Here is a 25,000-nt window from a genome sequence, read left to right as displayed (position 1 = left end):
GCATAAGTGCGAACTGGCGTAAGTGCGCCGAACAAAATTGGCAAAAATTGGCATAAGTGCGAAATGGCACAGGTGCGAAGCAGTTACAAAAACTGGCAGAAGTGCGAACTGACATAACTGCAAATTGGCATAAGTGCGCCGAATAAAGTTGCAAATATTGGCATAGGTGCAAATTAGTATCTCGCACTTATGCTAATTCGCACTTCTGCCAGTTCGCACTTATGCCAATGTTTGCAAATTTATTCGGCGCACTTATGCCAGTTCGCATTTATGACGATTTGCACTTATGCCAGTTTTTGCAACTGCAACGCACTCATGTCAGCCCGCACTCAAGCCGATGTTTGCAAGTTTGTTCGGCGTACTTATGCCAATTCGCACTTATACCAGTTTGCATTTGCGCCATTCACACTTATGGCAGTTCGCACTTATGAAATTCGCGCTTATTCAGTCGTTCCAAGCGAAGTCATGTTAGACAAAATGTATAACTAAATTTACATTACATACATAGTTAACTTTTTTATATATAATAACGTTTATTAATTTATTTAGCTCTTTTTTAGATCCAAAATATAAATTAACTGCACAAATATAATAAATTTAAACATAATACGACATAATATAAAACAGCATATTAATTTGGTTTTAGTTAATCTTACATAATTAAAAATTCTAAAGTAAACTTTTCTTTGCAAAGACTTTGATACAAATTCTATTACCACTTTCTGTATGTCTACCCCATCCATTTTCTATTTTGGGTAAAAAAATATATAGTTTGTTAATAAAAATAACCCATTCATCACATTATATCACACTGTTTCATCATGTTTAACGTTCATTCTGTAGTTGCAAATGATATGGTATATTTAGGCAATAACATTATGAGCTTATGCGTCTCTGGAAGATTTTCTGGAAGACGTCTCATTTGATGTAATCTTCCTATTTAACTTTTTTTTTTAAATTGTTATTATGGTGCTCCTAACAGTCTTATAACAGAGCACTGCGAATGAGCATTTACCCAGAAAGTTCAAGCCTCCTTCTTTACCAATGTCTCTTATCTAACCAGAGTAAAAAAAAAACGACGCTGAACGAGAAAATATTAGTTAGCTGTTTATTTCAGTTTTAACCCAGCCATTAGTATTTTTAATTTTTTACAGAACCGTTTTGTTCTTTTTTCCATAATTTTTCTAAAAAACTTATTTGGATACGCTGGTTATATCTTAACTTGTAACATTATATTACATTATATTGTATAGTATACTATAGGATATATTTTATTGAATTGTATAATATACTATAACATAAAATATTATATTGTATTAGTAAAATGTTGAATAAACAATAAAAAATTTTCAGAATGTATTAAAGCAAACTATTTATTAACTTGAGTAAATAAAATAAAGCACAATTTTTATTCTTAAAAAACAAATGTTCAAAACACTTTTAAACTTTTTTATTGAAAGTAGAGAAATATGTTAATAACGTAACTAATTTTTTTTTCTGTTTTTATCGGCTCATATTTATATTGAAACAAACAATGTTAGATTTATTTAGGAGACAAAATTAAATAGTTGATACTATTATAAAATCGGTACCATTTTAACCATTTCATGGACTTTTTGGAAAGTCTGCAGTTACTTCGAAAACATTAAAACAAATTTAAAAATCAAAATATAAACTGATATAATGTTCATCTAACTGTAAAATAAACTTATGATAAAGTTGAAAACATTCACCAAAGAACAATTTTTTTAATTTTTTTTAAATGCACTGCTAGTTATTTTAATGACTATTCCAATACTTCATGATTTACTGCAATAACCAGCAGTTGTACTGAAATAATCAGCAATTTTACAGAAATAACAACTGATTTTTTTTAGTATCGATTTGGCCGAATCAATTCTAAACTATTAAAGGCAGTTTTAAAAATTTTTTTCAAATTAGTTTGCAATATTTTTTTCATAATTTATAATACCACATCCCAGCAAACGTTTTATAGCGTAATTTCAGAGAATCTATGTAGACATTTTGAGCAATTCCTTGTAGTTTTGCTCATCGGTTACTTTGTGGACCATTATTAGTAGCGGCTAAAAGCGGCTAGTCGATAACTAGCCACTTTTAGCCGTTAGATAATGAGTATCTTCCAGAGACGCATAAGCTCATAATGTTATTGCCTATATATACCGTATCATTTGCAACTGCAGAATAAACGTTAAACATGATGAAACAGTGTGATATAATGCGATGAATGGGTTATTTTTATAACCAAAACTTTTTTTTTTTTACCCAAAATAGAAAATGGATGGTGTAGACATACAGAAAGTGGTAATAGAATTTGTATCAAAGTCTTCGCAAAGAAAAATTTACTCTAGAATTTTTAATTATGTAAGATTAACTAAAACCACATTAATATGCTGTTTAATATTATGTAGTATTATGTTTAAATTTATTATATTTGTGCAGTTAATTTATATTTTGGATCTAAAAAAGAGCTAAATAAATAAAAAGAGCTAAATAAACGTTATTATATATAAAAAAGTTAATTAAGTATCTAATGTAAATTTAGTTATACATTTTGTCTAACATCACTTCGTTTCAGTAGATCTTTTTATTTTTTACTTTTGAATAATGTAACTGTTAATTTTGTGCCTCTTTATTAAAAAACTGCATTAATTACCCAACACAACTTGCAGCATCCAAGGATCTGTTTAAAATTAATAGGCTTTTGTCCAGGCAAATAGACAACTAATTTACCATGTGCAGACGCAAATTTATGCTTTTTAACGGATAAATTTTATGCTTATCACACTAACTGATTGTGCTATAATTTTTACTTTTCATCTAATTTTTTTACTTTGAAAATAAAACGATTACTTTTATAAAACATAAAAAATTATATTTTAGTATTCTCGGACGAAAAATATATGCTCAATTTTTTCGTTAAATTTGATTACCACTCCTTATATTTTGGGTATACAGAGAATTAAATGTGGAATTTTTTCGTTTAATTACAGAGTTATGAAGACTTAACGGCAGATTTGAAAAACAAAGGATCCGTGGTTCAAACCCCACCTCAGGGCCAGTTTTGCGATAACTGTTAGGAGGAAGGTGTGAACTTTCAACTAAATGCTCATCCGTATTCTATGTGATAAGACCATAAGGTCTTCTTGGGGGACCTAAATAAAATAAAATAAAAATATAAATAAATAACTAGCCAATATATCACATTTGGAAAGCTATTCGTTGGTCACTTATAGCGGATGCCAATAACGGTCCACAAAGTAACCGATGAGCAAAATTCCCATAAACTGCTCAAAATGTCTATATAGGTCCACTGCAAATCCACCACAATAATGTTTGTTGGCATATCTATCAAATTTAATATCATCCTCAGCATCAACTGATTCTGTAATAAAATAATTTATAGCATCTCTGATTCCGCAATAAAACAATTTACGGTTTAATATTATAAACAGAGAATCGTTAGAGAAGATGTAAACAAAGAGTCATTAGAGAACAATGTTCTCGAACAACTTTGTTTTTGGTACTATTTGACTTGTTCTTTAAAAAATAATAATTTGATTGCCCGAGTATCAAAATTATATTGTTTCATTCCTCCTAAAGGATAATATAATCAAATCAAACACACCTTTCCAAGTTGCAATTAAGAACATGAATTTGTAAAATCGCAATATGTAATGGAGAAACACAACATATAAATAAGAAATCACAATATATAAATAAGAATACGTAAGTTGTGATTAGGAAGTTGTTATATGTAAATGAGAATACATAATTTTTAATTTCGAGTTCACAGCTTATAGATCATTTTAAAAGGTCTTCTGGAACATGAATTTGAATATGTTAATAATATCAAATTACCCAGTGGGCACAAGAAGTAAAAATGTCGTCTTTTAAAACATCTTTTGAACGTTTTTTGAACGTTTCGGACGTCTTTTGAACGTTCAAAAGACGTTTTTTTTAGGTCCCGTGCCCACTGGAGAAGAATTTGTATGGACCACCGATAATAACCGAATTGAAAGATTGTTGTGTTATTTTGCGACGTTAGAATTATCTTGTTCTTTCTCCACATTTTTGAGATTTTAAAAATAAAAACTTTGGGAGATGGCATATAAAAAGATTTTTATAACTTAAGTTTTCTCCGCCACTTTTTTACTTACAACTTTGGTTTCAACACAATATAAAAACATTATTCTGAAGTACATAACACTATCAATAACTCAATTTTTTCAAAAAGTGGAGATCAAACAAGATAATTCTAACTTTGTGATTTGTCAACACACTATGACTCGAAGGTCTGTTATTAAATTGAATCCGTATTAGCATTTATTTCACCAATTTTTGCTTACATCCACTTCTGGAACAACCAAAACCAACTTGTCCAGTTTGTTGGCTTGAAATACATACAACCAAACAAGCTGAAAGAAATCATTACGTTTTATCTTCAAGGAATGACAATTAAAAAGTTATTGAATATGCTGAGAAAAATGACGATTGGGTAACTGATGCAAACTTTAGGTGTCAAATATGATACAGCTTACAATTGGTTTGGCAGTGGAAATTCAAATTTTATCGGAAGAGTTATCTGGATCTAGGTATAAAAAGTCTGGAAATTAATTGTGCAACTTGAAAAAAAGTGAGAAGCCAGTGCTTCTACGCTGGAAAAATCAAAATCATGAAAAATTCTGAAAATTTTACAAAATATCTTACAAATAATAAAACAAAAATCTTTTAATTTGTTTTAAATCGCACGTTTTTTGCTTAAAATCACACAAATATCTTGCCTTTTTTTTAGATCACAGCGTTGCCGAAACGAAAATTTGTCAATATAATGTCAATATAAATAATGCAATAAAATTCACATAATAAAAATAAAATAATGCCTAACTTTTAAAATTTATATTTTCGGGTAAAGGTTCAACCATAAAGCAATCTTCTTCAACCATTCACAACCATTACAATCTCTTACAAATCAGTTAGTTGTATGCTCTACCAAATCATTTGGTTTGACTTTCAAAAAACATTTCAAAAGGTTCTAAGGAACTTTCTTTTATCTGTCTTAATGAGTTTTAATTGGCTGAACTCTCTTTCAGCTGCAGCATTGCTTACAGGAAGAAAAAATAATATCTTAATAGAAATGACTTTGCTCCAATAGTTTTTCGCCATCATTGCTCTTAGAGCAGATTCGGTTTCAACGCTAAATGCATTTGTTTTTAACAAATTTGATCTCTCAACTCGCACTGCAGGGGGGCCAAAGTGCACTGTGTTTTTAAATTTGGAAAACATTTAAGAAGAGCAGAAAACTTGGTCAAAACTAAATTTTGACTAGTCCAAGCGTAGATGGGGTCAAGTATTTCGCAAATGTCAAAAAAGTGGTTTTTGAAAAAGAATCGTTTCTTCAAATCAACAATGACCACAATCATAAATTCCCAACAATTTTAAAAATATCTATCTAAGTGTTCAAGCCGAGAGAATACATTAACAAACACAGGCGGACCAGGTATAATCGGTTGAGTAGAGGAACTGTTTTCTTCTGATAAAGACGCCGCAAATGCTTCGAAGAAATCTGCAACTGATAGGCTTTTGAAGATCTATGTGGATCAAGATCTTGTTTTTGTGCTAATGGAAGATAAAGAAACATTAGACATTATTCCTGATAAAGTTCTAACTAACTAAAAATAATATTTAAAATTAAAAAATCTGTTTCCGAAGATACTTCATTTGAATTTCAAGCTTCCAAGACCACTCTACTCACTCAATTTTAAATTACCATTCAATTGAGGTGGAGTGACGACCTGGTTCATGGATGGATATTCTTTATTTAATAATCTCACTGTAGAACTGAAGGTCTTGATCAATAGTATAAAATGCATCAGGTCCTGACATAAATTTAGTAACATTTTAATAATTAAAATTATTATTGATTATTTAATTATTTAATAGGGTCATTCCATATAAGATAAGCCAATTTTTTGAAAATTTTACGGGTGTCCATCTCATATTTTCTTGAAATCTTAAAGCATTCTAAAATCATGGCAATTTGAAAAATCAATGCCTTTCCAAATTTCGACATTTTATTGTCTTTTTCAAAAAAGCTTCATTTTCAAATCTATATGAATAAAATGCCAATTATCTTAAATACTTAAAAATCAATCTGATAGCAGTAATCTACCTCAACTTGCAAAAAAATAAAAATTTTATTTTTTATTTAAAAAGTTACTAAAAATTATAAAAAATTTATTAAAAATTACTTTTGCCCATCTGGGAATTCAAAGTTATAAAAAAAAAAAAACCTTAATGAAAAAGTTTCAATATTGATTAATCAAAAAAAGAGGAATACACAAGCATATGTGAAAATGTTATTTTGTGAGAATATGGGTGGTAGTCATCATTCCTGGTAAGTTTTGTAACATTGGATTCAAAATTATAGAATATAGACCCCCCTAGCCTCAAGCCTTAAAATGTTAGAAATAGGTCCATTTAAGAACTAAAAATTAACGGGTTAAATTAACCGATTGGATTTACAAGTAATAATCATTTTTGAATATGTTGTTTTTGACCATCGATTTTAACTAAAACAAATTCTTTCTTACCAGGACAAACCCAAGAATATTCGTCGCTCTGATAAAAATTCTTGATATTTGTTTTAAGTGCTAGTGATATCTTATTTCTAGTAATTTTTTTACCCTCTCCTAACATACATTTGGACGCCTTTAGTTTATACACTTTTTTAACCATTGACTTTGGTACAGAAAAGTATTCTGTAGTTTGTTGGATTGTCCAACTATTTAGTGTTAATGTTAATAGGTTTATTTATTTTTTTCATTAACAAATTATATAACAAATTCAAAATGGCAGATTTTGATTTCCGTAATCCTATTTTGATAGAAAGTTTAAGTTCAGATATTTCAGCAGCTACAAGACATCACAAAATTATTTTTTCTGTATTTCTTCTTTTTATATAAGATACATTCCTAAACGTTTCAAGTGTTAAATTTACTGGACACCCGGTTAATTTTCAGTTCTTAAATGGACCTAATTTTAACATTTTAAGGCTTAAGGCTTTTTTAGGGGGGTCTAACTTCTATAATTTTGAATTCAATGTTATAAAACTTATCAGGAATGATGACTACCACCCATATTCACACAAAATAACATAATTTTTACATTTGCATGTGTATTCCGCTTTCATTTGCTATATTAATATTGAAATTTTTTCTTTAAAGTGTTTTTTTTTATAACTTCGAAGTTCAAGATGGCCAAAAATAGTTATTTTTGTTAAATAAGTTTTTATTTTTTCAAAAGTTAATGTTGATTACTGCCATCAGATTAATTTTTAAGTATTTAAGATAATTGGTTTTTTATTTATAAGGATTTGAAAATGAGACTTTTTTGAAAAAGACAATAAATTGCTCAAAGTTGGCTAAGAAATTAATTTTTCAAAATGCAACAATTTTTGAATACTTCAAGGTAATGAGTTGAAATTTTAGGGAAATCTTTTTTTTCCATAAAACCTATAAGGGCTGTAAATTTCAAGAAAATCTGAGATGGTCACTCGGGAAGGTTAGGCTTATCTTATATGGAATGACCCAATAGTGAAAATTATTTTCATCTCAAATATAAAAACATTATCATAAAAAATAAAATAGGAAAATCAATTAATAACATATACACTTCTTAAAGGTAAATACGAAAGACGCGGGTTGATTGTTGTGGCATTATTTTGGTTTCGGAGATATTCATCATCCAAGAAGTTGCATGCCAATTTTTTAACAAATTGATTGAAAGACTTGCGGAGCTCATGAAGTAACGGAATTTCTGATAGAAATATTGTGTTAAAGTCCGTCAACGTACTTAGAATGTACTCCATAAATTTTACCGGTTTAGTCAGTAGATCAGACAAAAGTAGAAAAATCAAATAATTAGTCGCTTTCGGATTTGTTTTCCATTCCTTTTCGAAATATAACATTAGAGCATTTAACTACTCCCGAATTCTATGGACAGCATTATGCATTGTAAGCAACCTTGTTTGATCTGACTTTAAATCAAAATGATCTGGACATATTCTTAAAAATTTTTAAATTCAACCCTCCTGTTAGTGCTGTGGACAAAGTAATTGAACACCCGACATACTAAATCTTCCAGCTACTTTAGGAGCTTCAAGCAGATCATGGAAAAACTCAGGTAAATACTATGGCAAGAGCATTTCACAGTAAACAAATGAAGAACGACTGCTTTCAATTACAGGTGTATGCACAAAATCCAACACGCATATTCAAGCCAATTTCGTAATCTTTTTTTTTTTAACATCTCTGCTTCCAACAAGGCTGCAAGCAACCATTAATTAGAGTTGGAAGTTACTGGAAGAGAAAAGACGAATATTGTAGAGCATGATAACGACTGACCGACGACTTAAAGATTACAAATTATATGAATCAGGAAAGCAAGATGACGGAAGCGAATTCCAAAGAACTAACGTTCAAGGAAAAAAACTAGACAAATAAGAATTTTTGGAGCACTTAGGAACAGCCGCAGAGAAAGGATGAGACTTAATTGAATGACGAGTAAAACGAGAAAAAATTTTAGTATGGCACAAGAGACACTAGCTCTTTAGATCAGTGTCCATTATAGTATTTATAGAAAAGAGAAAGAAAAGCAACATTACGACAATCAGATAATGGTTAGAGGTTGGCTACAAGAGCAGGTCCAACTATGTTTACAATGCGTTTCTGCACTTTGTCTAAAAGTGAAAGGGCATCATTAGAAGATCCGACCCAAATATGGCAACTGTATTCCATACACAATAAAGAGATGCAACCTTAGCAGTTGCTAATTTTGCAACATATTTGATATATGGTTTCCAAAAAAGATAGGAAGTAAGAGTTAATCCTAGAAGATGAAGAATAAATTACTCATCTAGTACATTACCATTCATAAATTAAGGAAGTACATTACCATTCATAAATTAAGGATAAATTAAGCCAATCGTTATCGTAATAATCTAAATTATTACGATAACGATTGGCTGAAAAAATTGAGTTTTATCTGAATTGAAGTTCACCAGCCACTGTGAGCTCTATGCTGTAACAAAAGTGAGATCCTTTTCAAGCTCAAATGCCCTCTCCAAGCAATCAGAGAGTGTTGGCTTCTTATCACGACAGGAATAAATGGTAGTATCATCAGCGAACAATGCACCTTATATGTGAGAATATCTGGAAGATCGTTAATGTAAATTAAAAAGAGTATAGGGCCAGGGATTGAGCCTTGAGAAACCCCTGAAGATACAGAATAAGAAGAAGAGTGCTGTCCATTGAGGACAACCTTTATACTACGATTGGAAAGGAAGGATTCAATAACCTTAAAGATATTGCCAGATACACCGTAACAAGAAAGCTTATGGAGAAGACCAGCTAGCCAAACATCAAAAGCTTTAGAAATGTCAAGAGCAATGGCCTCAACCTCTCCCTCTTTATCTAATGCACGATAAAACTTATTGTTTATTACTGTTAGCAAATCAGCAGTAGAACGAGAAGATCAAAATCCATATTGATGATTAGAAAGTTAGTTATTAGATTCAAGATAAGAGGTTGAGAGTTTGTAATTTAAAGATTCAAAAACCTTGCTTATGATAGGAAGAAGACTAATGGGATGGTAGTTAGACAATCTTCAGATCACTCTCCAGAATTTTTGAAAATGGGGGTAGCAGATGCAGCTTTCCAGCAGGCTGGAAAACAAGACTCTGATAAGCACTTGTTGAATAGTTTTGAAAGTATAGACGACAGCTCCGGAGAACACTTCTGCAAGACTATAACAGGTATGTTGTCCAAGCCACAAGCTGTAGAAGAGTTTAAGCAGGAAATCACTTTAGATACAGAAGCTGGAGTGATATGAATGTCAAGCAATTGATCAACCTGTTTGACTGCTATATCAGGTAGAACGCAACTAGTGGAATCAAGAGATGATATTGATGAAAAGTTCTTAGCAAACAGTTCAGCTTTGTCTTTAGGTGAAGTGATAAAGTCTGAACCATACAAGAGAGGTGGAATTACAGATTTGCCCCTAATATTTATACTATTAAAGATTCTCCAGAAGTCACGAGAGCCTTTGAAAATTTTGTGATGAGATTTCATGATCTAAGAATCGCGGGCTTTGGCGTTAGACAAAACCTATTTACAATGGTTTCTAGCAGTAATAAACAGATGTCTGTTTTCTGGAGAACTATTTTGCTGATAGATATGGAACTAATGGTTTAGATTGGGAATCGCAGCAGTACAATGTGAGGAAAACCATGGAGGAGTGTGAGGCTTGACCTGAAATCGTCGAGAGGGAATAAAAGATTCCATGCCAGCCTGAATCCACGAAGTTATGTAAGAAGGCTGTAGAGTCGGTAAACCCCAATTCCGACTCCGACTCCTTAACTTTATCATAGACCAACTCCGACTCCAACTCCTTTATAAGTCACTAATTTGTAATAACAAATTTATCGCGTTAAAATGTTAAGATTGCCATTTTTATCACTATGATATAAATAATCCAACCACTTAGTACTTTAAACAATATTTTTAGAAAACTATTTCTGTATAAATAACTTTTCTGAACTTTTGTAAATGGATATACAATAAACTCTTATGCAGTCACTAATAAAATTATAAATCAGTTTTCAGAAAAAGTATTGCCTCTGTCAGATCCACCTTCATGGATGTCCTCAAATCTGATCTAATTATTTTTAGCGCAGAGAACAACCTCTCCACACAAACTTGAGTTGGTGGCAATGCAGTAACCACTTGAGCAACTTCTCTGACAATTTCAGGATACATATCAATTGCTTGCAGTACTGTTACTTTTGATGAACGATCAAATTGTTCCACTACTTTTAATACACATGAAAAACTGTGCTGAAATTTACTGGCAGTGTTCTCTGATAGGAACAACTCTTTTTCCATACGGGAACGCTTTGCAAGGTCTTTATGGTCCAAATATTTCTCAAAATCAGATTCTTCATCAGTAGATGATGTTGAAGATGTGGCAGTATGACCAAATACCTCTTGTTCCTAACAGTTCTAAAACTTGTTCATTCTTACAGCTATTTCAAACAGAGCTTTTTTTCCTTTAGTCAGTTGTTGATCATCAAGAAGTATCCGATGCATTGGGTCTACATAAACAGCTGCCAAAAGAATCTTTTTTTCTAATAGTACTTTTTTTTTTTTTTTTTAAGCGGCAATGCCACTTGTTAATAACGCTCTTTTTTGGGACATCAAGTTTTTCCACTCCTCAAGGAAAATACCTGGAGTTAAGTCCCCTTCTTGCAATTTTTTAGTCACTGCAAATGGGTGTTGTAGCGATTCTTCAAGCTCTTTCAACTGTTTCCATTGGCTTTCATGTAGCATCAATTGAGGATTAGCCATGTCTACGAGAAAGGGTTTCGGTTCAACCAAGCGTTGAATCATCAAGTAGGTACTTTCCCATCGTGTGGCTTGATCAATAATTTCCCCTTTTCCAGCGCGTCTCTTCAAAAATAAGTCAACTTTAGGGGTTCTGGCAGCAGTAGCCAATTTTCTCAACTGTTCAATTAGTACAGCAGCATATCTTTCTTGCAGGCCATCCCGTATAACCAGCTGTAGCGTGTGCACAGCGCAGCGCATGCGATGAATGCGAAAACGTAGTTTTCAACAAGATCATCTAATCTGTCATGTTGCTGTTCATCTGAAGTAACTTTGGTTAGCTCCTCTGTTTCTATAATGTGTTCCTCCATTTCAAATATATCTGTTTCTCTGAACCCAGTATGTTCTTCCAGCTGCCTGTCACTTTTAGTAGTCTTGCTCATCAGTTTAATTGTACTTATCATGTTTGAAGCATTGTCAGTTATAACTGAAAGAACTTGTTCTTTTTTAAGTTCATATTCTTGAACATTCTTTTCTACTAAGACCTGGAGAAATTGGCTGGTGTGATGAGCTTTTGAGTCTTTAACTGCCATTGTCCTAGCCCTATAGTTGTTGCAAACTATTACTACTATTCCCATTATGTCTAGATATCCTACAGCTATCAGAGCAAGCTGGGACTTAAAGTTTTGTAACAATTTGATCAGAAATAACATCAAAAAGAGTGCAGTCTTGAGATGAAGGAGAGCGATATAGAACAAAGTGAAATAGAGTGAAGTGGTGCTAAACGAAAACACATAAGAGAATAGTCTGTGGATTCAAACCTAGTTTCACGACAAATGGGTAAATCCTTATGAATGTAAATACCCAGGCCAAGCATGTAACTATTGGAGTCTTTACGAATTAAAGGAAGATAACCATCAACACTAAGATCACAAGATGAGACAGCTGAACTCAAACTAGTCTCACAAAGAGCAAATAGGTCTTTTGAACTTTGCAAGAGATAAGCCCAAACAGAAGAAAAGTTACTTCGAAGACCACGAATATTAGTGAATGATAGGTTTAGAGAATTTGGTGATGTCAATGGTTTTTTATATTTTATAGTTTTTGGTACTTTATTTACATTTTTAAAGTTGTTAAAGGACTTGACTAAAAGCATAGATAGTACTCAGTACACCGTTTAATAGCCCCAGCAATTGCCTCATTACTATTAACAAACCCTAAGCCGTAACAAAGGGCTCCCCAAATGTGGCCTTGGCAATGCACACCAAAAGTACAAACAGGGACACCATCCATATGCAACGTGGCACTGTTAATACTTTGATATTTTTCAGCTGTTGATGAAATCAGCCTCTCTGAGAGCTACCAAAGATTTCAGAAAACCTGACTACCAGCCGGCCTCAGAACCATAAAACTGAGTTTTAGAACTGTACCCTTATTAGGAGATAATAGAATGAGTTGCCTAGTCATAAAAACAGAGACACAAGCAAAACCCATGCATTGAGTCAAGAAGATCCAGCATTCAACATCCTAAACTGGAAACAATGTATTAAAAATACATCTGCGCCAGCCTAATAGATGAAGAAGGGGTGCGAGGCTGGTCAACAGATAGAATCTGTTTACCCCTTAAGTATTTGCCTAGAAAGCCTTCTACAAGACAGTAGCCGGGTGCATTTAAAATCTGCCCAAGATAAGTCTTTTTATCGAGACACCATCTCTAGCCTTTACTCAACCAAGAGCCCGAAGGGAGGGGGTGTTTTAAGTTTCTTTTCTACTTAGATGTCACTTATTTAGAAAGTATTTTTCAGAGTAGGTATGAGTTCTTGTAACAGGTAGATTCCAAATCTTTTGAGGAAAATAAATAGTAAATTAACAAATAATTAACTAGTTCAAGATTAAAATGCTTTATATATGTTGAAAATTTTGTACAAATTCAACAATAAATTATCACATTAAAAAAAAGATTTTTTGTCTTGTGCAAGACATCTTGAAGACATTTACATGGTCTGCTGATAATGCTGATAACATTTTACCAAGGGGCCCAAGTTTATTGGCCAAGAATAAAGCTAAATTATTTTCAGTAATGAAAATGGCCACTTTAGATTCTAAATTCGCCACAGCCTTATCATGGGTGCATCCCTGATAGTTTGCTATTGGTTTTCGTAACTGGTCATTTTCTGGTAATTTTATCATATTACTTTTATGAATGCTTGTACCAGCATGCCTCTCTAAATCACCCTTGCGGTTTGTAGTTTCCATGGCAACGCGCTTTACAATAGACTACATCCATTTTTCTATTTTGTTTCTCTTCTTTGTAAGCCATATTAATTTCTCATCGTTCAGCCAGTTTTTTAAAAACTTTAAAGGTTTACCTTTTGGCTTTTTAGAATTGTTTTTTTCATTTGTAAAATCCTAAAAATTATAATAGAACTAATAGAACTTTCCATAAAAGACTTATCGAGTTATTCATTATAAATTTATAAATTAAGAAGAGCCAAAAACTTTTTTGTAACCCTGACTCAAAAAAAAAACTTTTTTCCAAAAAGTTTTCTATTTGAGTCAGGGTTACAAATTGCAACTATGCATGATTAATCAAAAAGAAAAAACTGTTAATTTCATATATTACTTTTTTCTTTTTTTTTTTGATGTTGACTCATCAAAATTTTTTACATATATTATCAGCCGTATCAAAACCAGAATGAGACTATGTCATTGATTATGTTGTCATCTAGATTGAGCAGCCGAAGCGCAGTGGTTAGCATACTTACCTCAGAAGCTAGAGATCCATGGTTCAACTCTGAGCAAGTTTTACAACATCGGTAAAGATGTTTTATGATTTCCCGCGGTGCTCTGTGATAAGACCGTAAGGACTTCTTGGTTGCACCTAAAATAGAATTAAAAAAAAAAGATGTTGCATTATTATGTTCATATCTTGTTAGCTGATGTTTGAGATTTTGAATTGATCTATTTTATTACACAAACTACTATATATACAAAGTTTTTTTTGATTATAATTACAATTATCATTAAAACGTGACGAATTATTTTACATCAAAGTTTTTCTCTTGATAACTCCTAATAATTACAATAGTCATTAAAATGTACACAAAAATTATGACGTAATAAAGTTTCTCTCAAATAATTCTTAATATTTACAAAAGTCATTAAAACTTTCACAAAAACTACTACGTAATAACAAACTATAATTCATCGACGTGACAACTAGCACCTACTATGTTATTGGACCAAATTCATAATAGTAAAATAGATTTATAGAGTTAATTCATAAATTCGTGAAAAATTTCATTCCAAGTAAAAGCAGAAAAATCTTATAAAATCTTGCATAAAATCAAAAATCATAGTTCTCAAAAAAGTGTTCGAAATATCTTGCAAAACATGATAAATCACGCTAAGTGCAAATACTGCCTATTTCCGCTGTCGCGTTGAATACGTCATGTGTCAGGCGTCACGTTGACGCATGACGCACAGCTAATGACGCAAACTAATTTGCGGATGCTAGAAGCTATGTCTGGAATTCTTTTTTTTGAAAAATCTGCTTATGTTTAGTAAAATAATATTTTTAAAAATGGACCCATTTATGACATAAGTGGTACCATAAAATCAGGGATTAATTGCTTGACATGTGATTTTTGTAACATGGTTAAACAAAATATATTTGATATTTGAAATCCTTATATATCGGTATGTATTTTTTACATTTGATATTTGAATTTTAGATGTTAAATTGACTTGTAATACTTGTAACATAGGTATATTTATTTTACAAATGTACCTATGTACATTTATATCGTAAATATACATAGGTACATTTATATTATAAATGTAATTATAAAAGTTTTATAAAATTTTTTTAGTTTTATGCTACTAGTTTATTTTAATTTTATTTTTTTATGTCAAGTAATCCAATAAAAGAAGTAAAAGCCTAACATAGTGTAATTTTTCAAATAACAATTTTTTTTAACTAATACTAGTCGAGAGAAAATCATAAAATAACTCAATGTTGAATGGAATTTAGTTAAAAATTAAATTGAATTTAAATTTTTTTAAATTAAATTTAAAAATTTCAGTTCAATTTTTTGAAATTGTAATTACTTTTACTACATACATAGTTAATGTATATACTATCCATACACACACACACACACACACACACACACACACACACACACACACACACACACACACACACACACACACACACACACACACACACACACACACACACACACACACACACACACACTATTTATATATTATATACACACACACAAATTATATATATATATATATACATATATATATATATATATATATATATATATATATATATATATATATATATATATATATATATATATATATATATATGTATATATATATATATAATTTTAAATGTATTCTACAAAGTAGAGTGCTAAATGTTCTGAAAAGAACAGGGACCATATTCTCATTTCTCCATTAAGCTTAGCGTAGCGTTAGTCAATGATTTCTTTTAACTACATTGTCAAAAAAATTCTTTAAAAATATAATTTTTAAACATAAATGTTTTGTTTTAGTATTAGTTTTATTTAAAATATATTTAATAAAATTTTTGTCATTTCAAAATTTCTGGCAAAAGCTCTGTCAAGCTTAACGGAGAGGTGTGAGTACAGCTGCAAAGCATTAACAAGTTGCACACACACATACACATAGCATATATCCCTATATATATATATATATATATATATATATATATATATATATATATATATATATATATATATATATATATATATATATATATATATATATATATATATATATATATATATATATATATATATATACTTGTGTATTTATATTTTAAGCTTTCAAAATAGTTTAATAATGTTTATTGGAATAAATTTGGCTATCTTTCTTTCATTATTTGGCACTTTTTGTAATGCAAAAAATAACCCTGAAATAGATTTAAATGTGGTAAGTTAAGAAATTAGAATAATTGTTAATTCATAATTGATATTTGTTTTAACTCTTATTTTAGTGGTTTAATATTTTATTTGTAACTAAAAGAATTACAAAGTTAAATAAGATTTGTTCAAGTTTTTAAAAATAGAATAATAAAGATTTGCTTATCAAAAATAGTTATATGATTAAATACTCTCTTGTAACTAACAATTGTCTTACGTCCAGGCAAGAGTTACTTATTGGCTGTTTTTTTTTAAAAGATTCAGTTATTCTTTGAAAAGACTGTCTGTCTGCCTTGTAATGTTGAGAAGACCATAGTATTATACCAATGTATTTGTTTGCTATGTTATAATACTTTTCATATTTAATATAATATTACAATAATTATTTGTAAGTTTGTTGGTTTTAAAAGTCAGTTGTTATAAATTAATTATTGCAATAAAATATTTGAATTTGAATTTTAGTCAAAAATTTTGAATATGATTAGCTTTTTATGCATTTTTAAAGCAATTTTTGTAGCCCGAAATCATCTCCTTTTATGGATATCCAGCTGAATCACATTTAGTTACAACAGATGATGGTTATATTTTAACACTGCATCGAATTCCTCATGGAAGTAAAACACTATCAATTATCCGACCTGTGGTATTTCTTCAGCATGGTTTGCTGTGCTCCAGTGCAGATTGGGTTATGAATAAACCAGATGGAAGTTTAGCTTTCTTGTTAGCTGATTCTGGATTTGATGTTTGGTTAGGCAATAGTAGAGGGAATAAATACTCCACAATGCATAAAAAACTAGACATAAATTCTGATGAGTATTGGAAGTTCAGGTAATTAAAATTTTGATTAAATTATGCAAGCTGATTTAATTATATTTGTACTAATGATTTGATAAAAACTGATTAATTAAAACTAATATAGGTAACTAATATAGGTATATAATATATAAACAAATACTAATGGTATATATAAGAATAGTATTTGTATTAGAATTTGTATGAAGTGGTTATTGACGTGACTATTAGTAGAGTGGTTATTATTGTCTGTAAATTTGATTGATTGTAAATATAAAATAATATTATAATACACTTTTTTTATTACTTGACTTTGACAATGTCTAAGATAATCTTTTTTATTTGTTAAATTATTAACATTTTATTGCTGATAGAACTTTATATTTTTCTATTATAAATAATAGTTACTATCTGTCTAATATATATTTGGTAGATAAAAATTATTTTTGACCTCGTATTACCAACACAAGTTTTTATTACACAAACAATATTAAAGACACTCTCAGATTCTTCTTGAAAAGATTAAAAGTTTTTGTTATATTTGTTTAGATTTCTGATATTAATGAAAAATAATTTTTCACAGTTTTATTGTTTTTATTAATGTCTTTTATTTTTACAATGTGTGTGTGTGTATATATATATATATATATATATATATATATATATATATATATATATATATATATATATATATATATATATATATATATATCATATATATATATATATATATATATATATACATATATATATATATATATATATATATATATATATATATATATATATATATATATATATATATATATATATATATATATATATATATATATATATATATATATATATATATGGTGGGCTATAGCCTGCGCCCGCCTCCACACCCGTGCAAATCAATTTACATGGGCAAAATAAAACCCATGCAAAATATAAATTTTTAGTAAAAATAAAGTTAAATATTTTTATGTTTTTATTTAGTTATTCTTTTAAAAACATCTTAAATGATGTAATTTTGTAAAACTGTTGGTTTTACTAGTTAAAAAACAAAACTATTTCATTCAGGATATGCTAAAAAAATTATAAAAAAATATTTTTTGAATATTCTGATGTAAAAATAAAAAATAAAAATCGAGCAAGTTATTTCAAACAGCTATTATTGTTCCGTATTATTCTGTGTTATGTTAAAAGATAAATAAATAGTATGTTAAAAAGCAGGCAAAAATATGCATGCGTTGCGAAAGAATTTAACATAATAGTCCGGGTTTTCAGTATTCTTTGGAAATTGGTAAACTTATAAAATAAAAACTGTTAGTTATAAAGACAATTTCTTTTTGTATAGTCACACATTTTGCTTAATTGATTAATAAACTAGTTTGTCATACTTTAAAGTTGTTTAAAGTAATGCATATTTCTCTGTATACCTCTGTGTTAACTTCCTGTTTTTTTTTTAAAAAGGTGCCAGTTTATTTAATATGCTAATATGTGACTCGTTATTAAAAATCGAATAACTCATTTATAATCAACAGACTGCTAATCGATTTTTATAGTATAAATTGAGTGTCTGATATAAAGTTATCAAGTTATTCAGCTTATCAGGTTAGGTTATTCAGGTATTTTTATAAAAACGGCAAACAGTTTTTCGATTTATTAATTCAACCTGCTACAATAGTAAATGACGAAAAAGATGACATTGATTACGATAGTTTAAGCAGTGAAAGTGAATGGGAAACACCTAAATCGAATGAAAGTGAAAAACTGCGTTCGATTTTAAAATTGAAGATATTTTGGGCTATTTTATTTAAAATGAATATTTATAAATAATTTATAGCTATATATAATTCCTTTTGTATGATAAAAATAACACTATATGATTTTTTCATATTTTATTTTTATTTTTATACTTGCACTATATTTAATACATTTAAATATATATTATACAGCAATAAACCTGATATATAAAATAATACTGCATTTAATACCCTTCTATTGGCTCTATTCATAAAAAAATGTAAAAAAGATTTGTTTTTTTAAAATTCATATAACGCTTTTTTTTATACACGCCTATATTATATAAGAAGAATATATTTAAGAAGTATATATACCAGATTCTTAAAAAATCTATTTGCACTAAGACTCTTAGAAATTAAAAATTAGATTACCTCAAGTTTTAACTTACATATCACATCAACATATATTTTCTCTTAACTTCCAAAAAGAATATAAAATCAACTACGAGTTCGTAAAAGAGTATGATAGCAAATTGAATGGAAACGGTAGTGGTAATTAAAATTTTAATCTAAACAGTTAAAAAATGATTGTAAAAGAATAGAGTTCTTTGGTTCAAGGTTTATTTAAAAAAAGATTTCAATATAATTAGTCACTATATCTTTATAGCTTAGAGATATTACGAATAAATTTTTAAAATTTAATTTAATTTACAAAGCACAAGGAAAATGAATCAACTAAAGAAGCGCATTAAAAAATGTTATATTTTATTCCCTTATTTTAATAAGACAATATATTAATACTCAAATAGATCTTGCAAAACTGCTATGTTCATTGCAAAATTTTTTGAGCAAACGCCAAGATGCTTGAATAAAGAAACGTGATGGTTGTGAAGGTTATTTTTCTGTCATTTTTTGCGTTGCTTGCAAACTATTAGTTTGACTATATCTGGAATAAACTCAACAAAAATCCGATTATACAGCTGATAAAACTGGAGAATAAAACAATAAAGTCTGAATAAAAATCGAGAAACCAAACCAAAATAAAAATCTCACTTAGAGCGCACACTAATAACTCTGAACAAAGGATAAAAACTGCAGTGTAACTTCAAAAAACTGTTATTTCAACTTTAAAAGTGTCCAACTATTTGTCATTCTCCTACTTGTTAATAAAGCAATTGTAGAAATTTTATATACAATGACATTTACATTCACAAAGAAGAAGAGAAATAAATGAACTTTTATAATAATATAATTAAGATCATTCGCTTTTATAAGACAACTATATGATGTATAACAGTTTTTTATATATTGTTGTTTTATTAGAACGATTAATTATATTTTTAAATTTGAATATTGTTTTTTATTTGTTATTTAATTAAGTACTAAATTATTAAATAAAATTAAATCTAAAAAATTGTTTAAAAAAAATGTTAGGTTTTTTTTTTGTAAGTTGTTCTTCTGTCTTTTTATTGCTATAAAAACATTTATTATTACAATTAAAATTTTTACTGAACTTGGCATGAAGAATCAACAAAATAAAATTTCAGAAAAAATTTCATCAAAACATAACAATTTCATCAAAACATAACAATTTCATCAAAACATAATAATTTCATCAAAACATAATAATTTTAATTTTTCAAAAAAGCCAGTGCAAGACTATCTAGGCGGGCAGCCCATATAGCCCGCAAAGATGGGTTTAGGCAGGCTATTTATAGCTTGTGCACTCATTCACTCCTGCCAAAGCCTGTATATATACATATATATCAAGCCTTCCCGATAAGCGCGTGTGGTCGCACGTCTTGTTTGTTCACATTTAAAGTTCCATCGCTTCATTTTTTTGCAAGAAAAACTTGTTAAAAAAATAAATTTCACTAATAAATAGCAATTAGTTTTCTTGCTTTCCTGTCCATTGATAAAAAGAGTAAAGTTTAGCAAAGACATTTGAAAAACAAATTTAAAAATTATCTGTGTTTTTAGTGCAATTTATAAAGTATTTACTTTGTATACTGACTAAAAAAAGTTGCAAAAAAATTGTATATCAAAAATTATTTTTATTTTCGTTATATTCTTATCTACTTTTTTCCTCTACTGGTATCAATTTTGGTTGTGGAAAATAACAAATACTTTAAAAATAAGAAAGCAAAAACAGTAAATATATTATTTACTGTTTTTATTTTCTTATTTTTAGATAAATAGGTATATTATTTTTTTGACAACAATTTCCCTTTTTTTTTGGCTTATTTTATTTAGATTTTCTATTTCATCTAGGCTTTGGTGTTTTTCTTTGAGTATTGCTGATTTATTCTCTAGTTTCTCATAGCTTTATTTTGCTGCGAATTCTTAAAATACTTTACTACATAAAAATGTGGTCAAGTTGTCTAAAGAAATTACTTTAAGTATGGACGTACAAGGTGTGCGACCGCGCGCGCTTTCCAGGAAGGCTTGATATATATATTATTTTTTATAAAATGATTATTTATATTACCCAAATGTTCGAAGGTCTTGAGGTACTCCTAAAAAATTTTTTTTTTAAAAAAACCTAATAAATCCAGTGTTATTTTATTATAAAGAATACGTTAAGGTACATGCTGCATATATTTTTAAAAAATGTTATTTTTGAACCACCCTAATATATATATACACACACACAAAGGCACACTGCCGTTCAATTATTGAAATGGTATAATAAAATAGTAAGTAGATTACCACTATATATATATATATATATTTTTTTTTTTTTATTTTTATTTTTTTTTAAACATCTTCGCTTCCAACAAGGCTGCAAGCAGCCACTAATTAAAGTTGGAAGTTACTGTAAGAGAAAAGATGAAGATTGTAGAGCAAGATAACGATTGACGGACGATTTAAAAGATTGCAAATTATATGAATCAGGAAAGCAAGATGAAGGAAGCGAATTCCAAAGAGCTGATGTTCGAGGAAAAAAACTAGACGAATAAGCGTTTTTGGAGCACTTAGGAACAGTCACAGAAAAAGGATGACACTTAATTGAATGACGAGTAACACGAGAATGAATTTTAGTAGATGGCACAAGAGACGCTAGCTCTTTCGAGCAGTGCCCATTATAGTATTTGTAGAAAAGAGAAAGAGAAGCAACATTACGACGATGTGATAATGGTTGAAGGTTGGCTGCAAGAGCAGGTCCAACTATGTTTACAATGCGTTTTTGCACCTTGTCTAAAAGAGAAAGGGCATCATTAGAAGATCCGCCCCAGATATGGCAACAGTATTCCATACAAGGCCGGATTTGAGATTTATAGAGGTAGAGAATAGAATCCAGAGTAAGAAAGTGGCGAGCTCGATAAAGAGATGCAACCTTAGCAGATGCTAATTTTGCAACCGATTTGATATATGGTTTCCAAGAAAGATTGGAAGTAAGAGTTAATCCTAGAAGATGAAGAGTAGGTGACTCATCGAGTACATCACCGTTCATAAATATAGGAAGATCTAAATTATTGCGATAACGATTGGCTGAAAAAAATTGAGTTTTATCTGAATTAAAGTTCACCAGCCACTGTGAGCCCCATGCTGTAGCAGAAGTGAGATCCTTTTCAAGCTCAAATGCCCCCTCCAGGCAATCAGAGGGTGTTGGTTTCTTATCACGACAAGAATAAATGGTAGTATCATCAGCAAACAATGCCACCTTAGATGTGAGAATATCTGGAAGATCGTTAATGTAAATTAAAAAGAGTATAGGGCCAAGGATAGAACCTTGAGGAACCCCTGAAGTTACAGAATAAGAAGAAGAGTGTTGTCCATCGAGGACAACTTTTATGCTACGATTGGAAAGGAAGGATTCAATGATCTTAAAGATGTTGCCGGATACACCATAAGAAGAAAGCTTATGGAGAAGACCAGCATGCCAAACTTTATCAAACGCTTTTGAAATGTCAAGAGCGATGGCCTTAACCTCTCCACCTTCATCTAATGCACGATAAAACCTGTCAGTTATTACTGTTAGCAAATCAGCTGTAGAACGAGAAGATCGAAATCCATATTGATGGTCAGAAAGTAAGTTATTAGATTCAAGATGAGAAATTAAGTGTTTGTTAATTAAAGATTCAAAAACCTTGCTTATGATAGGAAGAAGACTTATGGGACGGTAGTTAGACGAATCAGATCGCTCCCCAGAATTTTTGAAGATAGGGATAACAGATGCGGCTTTCCAGCAGGCTGGAAAACAAGACTCTGATAAGCACTTGTTGAATAGTTTTGAGAGTATAGACGACAGCTCCGGAGAACACTTCTGCAAGACAATAACAGGTATGTTGTCTGGGTCACAAGCTGTAGAAGAGTCTAGACAGGAAATCGCTTTAGATACAGATGCTGAAGTGATATGAATGTCAAGCAATGAATCAACCTGTTTGTTGGCAATATCAGGTAGAACGCAATTAGTGGAATCAAGAGATGATATTGATGAAAAGTTTTTAGCAAACAGTTCAGCTTTGTCTTTAGGTGAGGTGACAAAGTCTGAACCATACAAGAGAGGTGGAATTATAGATTTGCCCTTATTATTGATATTATTAAAGATTCTCCAGAAGTCACGAGAGCCTAATTTTTGAGATGAGATACGAGATTTCATGACCTGAGAATAGCGGGTTTTGGCGTTAGACAAAACCTTTTTACAGTTGTTTCTAGCAGTAATGAAAAGACGTCTGTTTTCTGGAGAATTGTTTTGCTGATAAATATGGAAGTAACGGTTTCGATTGGCAATCGCAGCAGCACAGTGTGAGGAAAACCATGGAGGAGAGTGAGGCTTGACCTGGAATTGTCGAGAGGGAATAAAAGATTCCATGCCAGCCTGAATCCACGAAGTTATATAAGAAGCACATTTGTCGACAGGAAGTTGAAAGATTTCTACCCAAGGGCCATCACGAAGAAAATCACGGAAAGAATCCCAGTCAGCTTTACTGTAGTTGTAAGAGGTTCGATAGTAGGGGTATTCAGGTGATGAAGAAGAATGAGATATTAGTTTTAAAGAGATCAAACTGTGATCAGAAGCACCTAAGGGTGAATGTGGAGAAGCTGAGCACTGACTAGGATCAGAAACAAGACATAAGTCGAGTAGAGAAGGTAAATGATTAGGGTTGTCAGGAAAGCGAGTTGGAAAGTTGACTATTTGAGTTAGGGATTGAGAAAGGCAAAAGTTGTGGGCTTTAATGCCTGCAGAGTCACTGACACTAGAGCCAAGCCATTCAGAGTGGTGAGCATTAAAGTCACCGACAACAACTATATTAGCTGATGGATAAAGAGAGAGGGCTTGGTCAATATGATCAGAAATAACATCAAAAAGTGTACAGTCTTGAGATGAAGGAGATCGATATAGAACAAAGAGAAAAGCAATAGCGTGAAGTGGTGCTAAACGAAAGCACATGAAAGAATAGTCTGTGGATTCAAACCTAGTTTCACGACAAACAGGTGAATTCTTACGAATGTAAATGCCCAGGCCAAGCATGTGGCTATTGGAGTCTTTACGAATCAGAGGAAGATAACCATCAACACTAAGATCACAAGATGAGACAGCCGAACTCAAATTAGTCTCACAAAGAGCAAGTAGGTCTGGTGAACTTTGCAAGAGATAAGACTCAACAGAAGAAAAGTTACTTCGAAGACCACGAATATTAGTGAATGATAGGTTTAGAGAACTTGGTGATGATGATGGTTTTTTGTGTTTTATAGTTTTTGGTACTTTATTCATTTTTAAATTAGATTGAAGAACTTGACTCAAAGCATAGATAGTACTCAGAACACCGTTTAATAGCCCAAGCAATTGCCTCATTACTACTAATAAACCCTAAGCCGTAACAAAGGGCTCCAAATGTGGCCTCCGCAATGCACACCAAAAGTACAAACAGGGACACCATCCATGCGCAACATGGCACTGTTAATACTTTGATATTTTTCAGCTGTTGATGGAATCAGCCTCTCTGAGAGCTACCACAGAGTTCGGGAAACCTGACTACCAGCCGGCCTCAGAACCATAAAACTGAGTTTTAGAGCTGTACCCTCATAAGGAGATAATAGAATGAGTTGCCTAGTCATAAAAACAGTGACACAAGCAAACCCATGCATTGAGTCAAGAAGATCCAGCATTCAA

At 30.6% G+C, this 25,000-nt stretch overlaps 1 protein-coding gene across 1 annotated transcript in view; it reads left to right on the top strand.

The window, feature by feature from the left end:
- Window positions 1-14,977: 14,977 nt before the first annotated feature.
- The window catches only part of LOC100211176 (lysosomal acid lipase/cholesteryl ester hydrolase), a 22,009-nt gene continuing 11,986 nt past the window's right edge, over window positions 14,978-25,000 (top strand). The window contains exons 1-3 of the mRNA XM_065813008.1: window positions 14,978-15,098; window positions 16,265-16,373; window positions 16,881-17,191. Coding sequence (XP_065669080.1) covers window positions 16,284-16,373; window positions 16,881-17,191 — 401 coding nt within the window. The 5' untranslated portion in view covers window positions 14,978-15,098; window positions 16,265-16,283. The remainder of the gene's footprint in view (window positions 15,099-16,264; window positions 16,374-16,880; window positions 17,192-25,000) is intronic.

The sequence above is a fragment of the Hydra vulgaris genome, chromosome 12 (assembly GCF_038396675.1).
Source record: "Hydra vulgaris chromosome 12, alternate assembly HydraT2T_AEP".
In the NCBI taxonomy this organism is placed as follows: Eukaryota; Metazoa; Cnidaria; class Hydrozoa; order Anthoathecata; family Hydridae; genus Hydra; species Hydra vulgaris.
The sequence above is the reverse complement of the archived record's forward strand: the minus strand, read 5'-3'. Positions and strand labels throughout refer to the sequence as shown.